General features: G+C 35.5%; 1 protein-coding gene across 1 annotated transcript; it reads left to right on the forward strand.

The window, feature by feature from the left end:
• The first annotated feature begins 4,212 nt into the window (after positions 1-4,212).
• Positions 4,213-6,065, forward strand: LOC111391757 (organelle RRM domain-containing protein 2, mitochondrial). Its single transcript, XM_023017003.1, has 3 exons — positions 4,213-4,461; positions 5,513-5,581; positions 5,686-6,065. The coding sequence occupies exons 1-3, from the start codon at positions 4,335-4,337 to the stop codon at positions 5,925-5,927; spliced, it is 438 nt and encodes a 145-aa protein (XP_022872771.1). The 5' UTR covers positions 4,213-4,334; the 3' UTR covers positions 5,928-6,065.
• The last annotated feature ends 3,176 nt before the right edge of the window (positions 6,066-9,241 follow it).

A 9,241-nucleotide genomic window follows, 5' to 3' on the forward strand; every position in this document is an offset into this window, starting at 1 on the left:
CAATTTCGAAATGTGAAGACATTTTTGAAAAACGAAGCAATCAATTGGGCAAATAGATCACACAAAGTAATCATACGGTCGCAATATACACCGTTCTAGATTCCTAGGGTTTCGTAATACTCGCGATCTTAGATCTAGGAAACGTTCGAATGGGTAAGGTCTAGGTATTCTAACGGAAGTAACAACATAGCGGAATTTACGATGTAACAAAATAGGTATATCCAATCAAATGAAATTTCATGACAATTTTAGTACAAAACACAATACGCTAATTTATCCAAAAAATAAGTACTCAATCGCAACAATTAAGAGCAAATAATCCTAATTTCTAGCACAAGCAATGGCTACCAAGCAATGACAACCCCTAACCTATTGTCACCCCCACACGGTGACGTTCTAATGCTGAAATTAATGGGTTAAGCTAATTTATCAGAACGGACATGTCTGAGTCCGTATAATCGAGAGAGATGTGAATCTACTACTTTAGGACCACCACTATTCGTAGGCCTGGGCGTGGTTTGGTTTGGATTGGTTTCGACCTCAACCTAAAACCAAACCAAAGTAGTCGGTTTGAGCAAAATTAAAACCAAAACCAACCCACTCTAACTCTCAAACCAAACCAACCCAAACCACTTCGGTTCGGTTTGATTTGGTTTGGTTTCTCGGTTTGGACTTTTAAATAATATTGCATTGTAACTTATAAAAAATGGACAGTAAACAATGAAAAAGAGATCAATAATTCGGATTCAAAACGACTACAATTCAAGAAAGAGGAAGACAGGAACAAAAATTACAAAGGTTTAACATATTAGATTCAATTCAAAGAATAAAAGTTACAAATTACAAAAGTTTAGCAAACTACAAATTACAAATCACGAATTACAAAGTGACACTATATTCCCATAGATAATTAATATAAGATTTAGGCACTAGAGGATGGAAAGCTACGATTCATAGAGGCTTAGAGGCTGCAGCAATTTCTAGCAGAGCAATAGTCAAATTGTGGTGTCGAGACTCAGAGATAGAATATGGAAGTAACTTGTAAGATAATTTTTGAATTGCAACGGGAGAGATTGGAGTCTGGAAAGGAATGAGAAATTGAGGCTCGATTGGAGACTTGGAGAGATTTAGAGTTAGTGGGTTATCATATTTATTTTGACTCCTACAGTCCTACTTCGTCTATGAGTCCCCTTTCTTTCTTTCTTTTTTTTTTTTTTTTAAATGTTTCAATATGTAACGGGTTGGGCGGTTAACCATCGGTTTTGGTATTCAAACCATGAACCAAACCAAACCACCGTGATTTTGTCTACAAAAAACCAAACCAAACCATTTGACTACTTTAAACCGAACCAAATCGGTTTGGTTTGGCGGTTTGGGTGGTTTGGCGGTTTTTTTGCCCAGGCCTAACTATTCGTCCTAAAGATTCAGAAAATATAACCGTGCAGCCTGCCAACAAATGCAGTTCGATTTTCAGGGGCAAAATCGTCCAACTTTTTCTGTGTAACCCGAAACAGAAAACTTCCAACACGAAAAATGTTAGAAATAATTTGAGGAACAAACTTCCTAAAGATAGCTTGTCCAGAAACGACCGCACGCGCCGTCGCCGGAACACCCACGCACCGCAGTCGCTGACTGCTGTCGCCCAGACGCCTCGGCCACCCAGCACCGCCTCCACTTGCAGATCACGAATCTGGCCTCCGTTTCACCAAAAGACATTTGGATTCGTCGAAAATTGAAGTTGTGGATCCGATTTTTGGAAAAAAATTCTGGACAGTTTTATTTTTCTGATTTGTGCCGATTTTTTAATCCGATTATGCCCAGAAATTCCACCCCAACCTCGCTCTGATACCAAATGTTGAATAATCGACCTCTAATTGGTGGATTTTCCGAGCTCAATTTCACCAATGTCAACACCACTATTGAACTCAAACCCAATCAATCAAAACGGTTTCTTCCCTTCACGGTTGCTTTACTTGCCCACAAAGAGCTCACCAAGATGTACTATTCCACACAGGAAATGATCATAAAGTAATCACAAGTGAATAACAACCGAATAGATAGAAGAGAAAACGAGAAGAAGACTCCAATTGCACACACGGGTCTATTTGGAGGTAGTGAGTAAGAAGCAAGTATATAGTCCAAGTAAGGAGTCCAAATATTGTAAGTTAGGTATAGGTTAAAGTCACCGCCCAAAGGCCCAACACTCAAGTCAATGGGCTCCAAAATGGGTAACAACGTAAAGTCCTCCAAGTAAAGGTGAAACGGGCCACGAGTGACACTATTAAATTAGGTCACTTCTAGTGCTCCATACAATTTGGGGTCGGGTCGTTTTAATAGTGGCGTTGACATTTTGTTCAGCCATTTGGTCCAAACCGACTGATAACAAAAATCAGTTTTACATCATAGCTCGAGGAGTTATTGGGTATCAAAACCCAACAACAACTTAATGTGTAATTTTGTCATTAATTGATATTAATATATCTATATAATTGTGGTCTGGAGTGAGAATATTTTGGCACTACGATTATTTGAATTACATATTTAAATATTGAAAAAAGTTAGAATTCATATACTGATATTGACTTAAAATATAGCCCATAATTATTTATGCAGAAATAAATAATACACGTCCAATTTTGACATGTGCGAAACTACGTACTCGTTTAGGTGTGTTCACTACTAAATACATAAACAAAAGTCGTAGAGTTCCAACAACAATGATTTTAGTTGTATTGGGTATATGGAAAAATTGGCAAGGACGTGATTTACCCAATATTGTATTGGAACTCCACTGAATTATTTTGAAGAGAACAATGATAAGAGCTATTAGGAAAATGCAAAGTATACAACTACACACTGATTTTGCAAATCAAAATCATATATGTAGACAGAGGCCATAGACTCGCGGCAGTAACAGTTTAAAAGGTTGAGGTACATAATAAGTTTCTGGACGAGTACCTACTGGATCATCACTAGTTACAAAATCTCGAAAAATTCCTCAAGAAATCCCAAACCTTCTATAGGTGTAGTTGTCATGCTCTCAACCTTTTACCTAAAAGTTAAGTCTTCATGCTCTCAACCTTCTAGTTGTAGTAATCGTATCACTGTCTTTTTATCATAGTGTGTTCTATTCACTATTCCCACTTAATAGAAATATTTAGTCATTAAATGACCAAATCTCACACACACGTGATCTATGAGTGAAAGTATAAAATTATCTAAAAATGAGCAACATTTTTATGTAATTTAAATTGTCACCATTTGATCACGCTATAGTTTTTTAAAGTTATACCACATTTTAATTGCAATGAATGTCTTCGACTCAAATTCATTGCTGTACTTGTGTGCTTAACTTTTTTCACCAGATTCGTAGCTGTAACACTTCTATTAATTAGGGGATCTTGCTCCAAATGACGTATCTCTTAAAAATATTTGTTCGGATGTGGGTTCTCATTCTTTAACTTGCTTCCTCTTCAAAGAAAATATGTCTAAGGCTTGAGAATTTCGGAGTTCCAGCCTAACTTATTTGACGACCATATTTTTTGATAGGCAAAGAAATGAAAAAGAAGATAACAAATACAAAAGGTTCAACAAAATACTTGTCTCTCATTTTAAAGCACACTAATATTTTATTTGAACGAAAATCATCAAAGGGATAATACATGCTAATTAATTGAAGGTTAGGAATAAAATATGACCAAAAAGAGTTGAGAATATAAGTATGACAATGAGCAAAAATCGATATCTTCATTGCAATTAGAGTCATGTTATTCATCATCAATAGTGTTAAGTACTAGTATATGTAACAATTATATAACATTAAATGATATATTTATTTAAATGTAAAGTCACGTGACTCGTATAATTGAACAATAAAGTGTTGCTATCACCATCACTGCTAAATAGGACCACTCTTGCAATTATTGTAGAATAACAAAAATAATAAAATTGTACCATGAATATAATTATCCATTTAGAAATGAAGTAAATGGTTTTTGGACAATTTTAACATTTGCGTACATCTCACGTCGACATTTAATTTTCTAAATAGGTGGGTGGGATACTGTACGCACAGTATTTAAAAATGAGGACATGAATGCCATAAATGAAAGATTGGAGACAATAATCCCACCCTTATAGATGATTGGGGATCTCTGGAGTAACTTACCCTACGATCTAGAAAAACTCTATAACAGCAAGTCGCAAGGGTTTTAGGTTTATCAATACAATACCCTCTCCCTTTCTATCAAACCCTACAACCCCCAAAATCAAATTTCAATCCACTCCCAAATAAACTCCTCTGTTTCATATAATTTTATACATTCTAAACTCAAATGGCTTTCGCAGCTGCTTTTCGTCGCATTTTGAGCGGATCTTCAACGCCTTCGCCGATTCTACAATCCCAGTTTGCTTCGGTTCGCCACAATTCTACTCTCACTACACCCAAGCTCTTTGTTAGCGGTACGCATATTTTCACACACCAGCATAGTAATTATATATCTGCAGAGTATGTTATTAAGTCTGGCGGCTCATGTACCCTTTTAAAATGAATAGCCGGTAACGTATATGTTGATTCTTGTTTTTATTATATCCCTCAAGATGTTGACTCGTTGGAGAACACTGATTTTGAGATCTGGATACTGTTTGAGCTTTATATGAATTGAGTTTCTCGTTCGAGCTAAACTAAGTATTTTCCTGCAGAATATAGCCTTAGTACAGTACTATTCTTTACCAGGCGACGTAGGTGATTTGTAATTTCATAGCTGTTTAATGCCTTAAAAGCTTAATATGTTGAGAATTTCAAACATTTCGTACTTTCTTTTCGGAAAATGTTGCTGTAATAGGTAGCAAATGGTTAAAAATAAAAGATCGAATTGGATGCTGAAATTGAACTCACCTTTTAAATGCTGGAAATTAAGAAAATGAGTCTGAGTCGAACAATGCATTTTGAGTTTTGTGTTCTTTTAAATAAAAAAGGCAGTGAAAGTTAAGTAGGTTAATAGTTAGCATCTTCCGACACAGAAGACTAGAATTCGGAAGGGTGATGCTTCTGAAGAGAGAGAGAGAGAGAGAGAGAGTGTGTGTGCGTGTGAGAAAGTGAGAAATGGGCGACTTGCGCCTCTTCCTGATGAGTTAATCTGCACACCAGATTAGCGTTCATTAATCATGTTCCTACATGGCAGTTTGAGGTATGTTGGTACACATACCAAAACTCACAAATAATTTTGTAATTGGTCTTGTCGTAGGCTCAATGGAAATTGCAGATGGGTACTCAATAAGGAACCAAAAACCGGAAAATGCTTTTGTAGGTGTGCCTGTCTATGAGAATCCTTCTATGAACTAACATATTCGTCTTTCGCAACAGATTTAACTGGTTCATTTCACCAAAAATTCTACCCAGATATTTGTTTGCCTTGATCTTCTGTATTTCACTAGTTTATCGAGCTGATATCGCATTTATTACAGTGCAAATCTTTCAAGAAGATTTTTTATCTTGATCTACTTAGTGCAGGTCTTTCAAGATCAACAACTGATGAAAATCTTTTCAATGCATTTGCATCATTTGGCAAGCTTCGTGAAGGTAAACAATCCAACCGTCTATCAGAGCATGCTGTTCTGGTTTTTGCTTTAGTTATGTCTATTATCTACATCGATTTTTAGTTCTGAAGTATCTTGTTTATACAGCAAAGGTGATTGTTGATAGAGCTTCTGGAAGATCGAAGGGGTTTGGTTTTGTTACTTACGAAACAGTAGAAGAAGCGGAGAAAGCAAGGGAGGGAATGAATGCGAAGTTCCTGGACGGTTGGGTAATTTTTGTTGACCCTGCTAGGCCAAGAGAGCCTCTGCCTCGTCAACCTCCTAAACAAGACACACAGCCAAATGAAGCTGGCTTTACAACAAACAAGACTATTGGTTGGTGCGGCTGATGCTCCTGGACCATTTTTTGTATCTACTCAGCTATTGGAAAAACGTTGGCATACAATTTAAGATGGAAATTTTAGTACTGCACATTTCTTGATGAATATATTGCAATCCTATTTGACACTCTAAAAACAGATTTTGAGGGAAATGACGTTTTGGGGAATTTTTGATAGGGCGGATCCACTTTATCTAGTAACTTGGGCTTGTTAAGATAGAAAATCCCATTACTAGTGAGACACTAGAGGGTTAACAAATTCTTGAGACCGTATGGTAGATCTATAAGATTTTTTTGGGTAATTTGGGTTGTTTTGGCTGGTTTAAGGTCTCTGATTGTACCAAACTAGGCAAATAAGATAGAATACAAAGCATTAACACTTTCGTCAAAGGCAGTAGGTCTATTGGTCGCAGGTTCAGACCTTGGCCGACTCATCGAATTCCTTTGACTGAGAAATTAATTGTTGGAGCTGTACAAAACAATAATACTAGCCAGAGCGAAAGCGAGCTTATCCTATGCTTTTCTTCCGTTGACGTATGTATTTAGGCAGTGTCCTTAATGCATCTTCATTTGGAAGACCGGAGAAGTACGAATTTCGGGTTCAAATGCTGAAAGTTCTGATATATCTTCTGAGAGTACTATAAATTTGATTAAAAACTTTGCTATATTTTCTTTTTAGCCAAATCGAAGTAGCCTTTTTCAAGTCATCAACAGTAATCAGTGTCAGCATCGTCATTCCCTGCTTTGCTGCACAGTTATTTCGAAGTAGTTTCAAGTCATAAGTTTACATGTTTTGGAATTTGATAGGAAGTGCTGTTTGAACCAGGGCAAAACAACTGTACAGACCATTTACAGTGGTGAAACTTCTACTAGTTTGGAATGACAATATGTCGCGAAGAAATCAGGTTAAGCTTTGTTAAATACATGTCTAAAAACATGTCTCTAAACAAAAAGTTCAACACTCAGGACCGGGTCGGTCGGCCCAAACCATAGGTTGTCTAAGGTTTCGCTTTGATAGGATTTCAAATTATGCAAGGTCAACTAACTGGTTGAAAAAAGAAATGAAAATTATAATTGCAAAATCTTTTAAAGTAGAATTATCATATGTAGATACAAGAAATTGATATTATTTGGAAATACATAAATCTCTAAAAGAATCATATAAATGGCATAAAACTTATCACATACATTTATGTATCACATGTTCACATAAATATATCATAACCATTACTTTCTTTATATATAATTAATTTGACCATTTATCTTCCCTACCATCGTTTTTCTTTGCTTAACAAGAAACAAAAGTTCACTTTTCTCTCTTCAAAATTTACGGCCATTACTTTTTCTAGTGCTCTTATGGTGATTTTCATTTCTCTCTTTAGATTCTTGCATTTCATTTTATTTGTCCTTTTTTTTTTTTCAATTTTATAGTATCATTTTATTAATTAATGTTTTAATTAAGCCAATGCTTCTCCATTTATCATGTAATCTGGTTTGGGATTTTCCTGATCCACTTGTTATTCTTTTTTTCCATTTTTTTTAATATTTGTACTGGATTTAAATCTTGTACTTTGTTTTTTTATTTCCTTGATTATGTTTAATTGTATTTAATTGTTTTCTAGGTCAAAATCAACAATTAATTATAATAATTATCGAACCTACAACTTTTCAACCACAAATATTGAGCCTGTTTAGGAGTGATTTTGAGAATTGATTTTTTGACCGTTGGGAGAAAAATGGGGTTCACCTGTGAGAAAAATCAAATATGTCAGCTGAAATAGTAAAATAACGGTCAAAAAATCAATTTTTTGGGGCAAAAATTCGCACCCAAACAAGCTGATTATCAAATTTATCAAATTTTGCTAAATATATCATTTTAATTTCTATCAAATGGAGGCTTCACATTTGAAGTTGGGATAGAGCCCCCAAAATATGAGGGATTGCAACTTCGTTGACACGGAGTTGAGTGAGAAGATCAAATAAGTAATGGAGTTGAGTGAGAAAATCAAATAGGTAACAAACGAATCGGCGAGATGCCCTTTTCAGTGGTGGAATCAGGAGTCACCAGTATGTATTAAAATTGAAGTTGGGTAACCTGATGAGATTTATTGAAAGTTGACTAAATTTTTAAGAATTTCTAGCCAATTTAGCATCGAACCGTATAGAAGAACACAAAAGGATAGAATAATCAACAATAAATAGAATCTTATTTATTTTACAAATTATTTTATATCGAGAGTAAGCTCAAAAAGCAAGTGCAATATCCAGCCCAAATCACGCAAATAGATCCCGAACTGGCAATCCAAATGAAAACTAATATACTAATCATAAAACTGAAGTTAAAATACCCTTACCAAACAGAACAAAAAGCTAGGTGCTTGTTTGGTTGAAATTTTGTTAATTGATTTTTTGATCGTTAGTGATAAAGTGGGTCCTATATGTGAGAGAAGAATTCAAAAATGAAGGCTGAAATAATGAAATAACGATAAAAAAATTAATTTTAATTCGATTTTAAGCGGTACCAAACATGCTCTAGGTCATTTGCTTGGGTCTCTAAGAAGTTCCCCAATTAACAAACCAAGCTACCATATTGATTAATCACAACATCGTTGGAATAAAACAAAAGCACACCACTTGGACATGGCTTCATGTAACCTCTGCAACCGAATAGTGCAAATTTGCGTCGGATTTCTTCAGAAAAATAGTTCCACATAACAAGTCTTGGCTGCCCACATCAAAATCGACAGTGATCGCCTGAGGCTCACAGAAACCAACCATTTGGCCATTTTTATCCAGAAACTCGAACCTATTTATTTCGCGCGGGTTCGTCACTAACAATTAAAAAGGGATCAGACGATTGTGTAAGGGACAAACCTCTTGAGAGAAAGTCCCAAAAAGGGGTGTTCTTTATTGACAATGACTTTACAATCGGAAAGTAAAAATAGAATGCCTCCAAAGAACGCAAGCACACGAGTTATTGAAAGAAATGTTTAAATCTAAACTAAGAAATTTAAAGTTACATATTCTCTGTTCGAGAGTTTTTTGATTCAGGTCCTTTTGCTCTATGTCTTTTATTCCTTTTATACTCCCTGGATGATCTCTTTGTGATCAACCGCCTAAAAACTGCTTGATCGTTCTATAACTGCCCACTTTCCTCGTAATGGCCAACTTGTCATGGAACTGCCTTTTCTAACTGCTGTCATTACTCTTTGTCGTTCAACCATCTTCAATTGAATTCCTTGAATCGTGGAACGTGATAGGGTTGCTTTAATAACTGCTTTGATAACTGCGCTTCTTGATAACTACAACACTTCATATTTGCTA

This window comes from Olea europaea, unplaced genomic scaffold, assembly GCF_002742605.1.
Source record: "Olea europaea var. sylvestris unplaced genomic scaffold, O_europaea_v1 scaffold83, whole genome shotgun sequence".
In the NCBI taxonomy this organism is placed as follows: Eukaryota; Viridiplantae; Streptophyta; class Magnoliopsida; order Lamiales; family Oleaceae; genus Olea; species Olea europaea.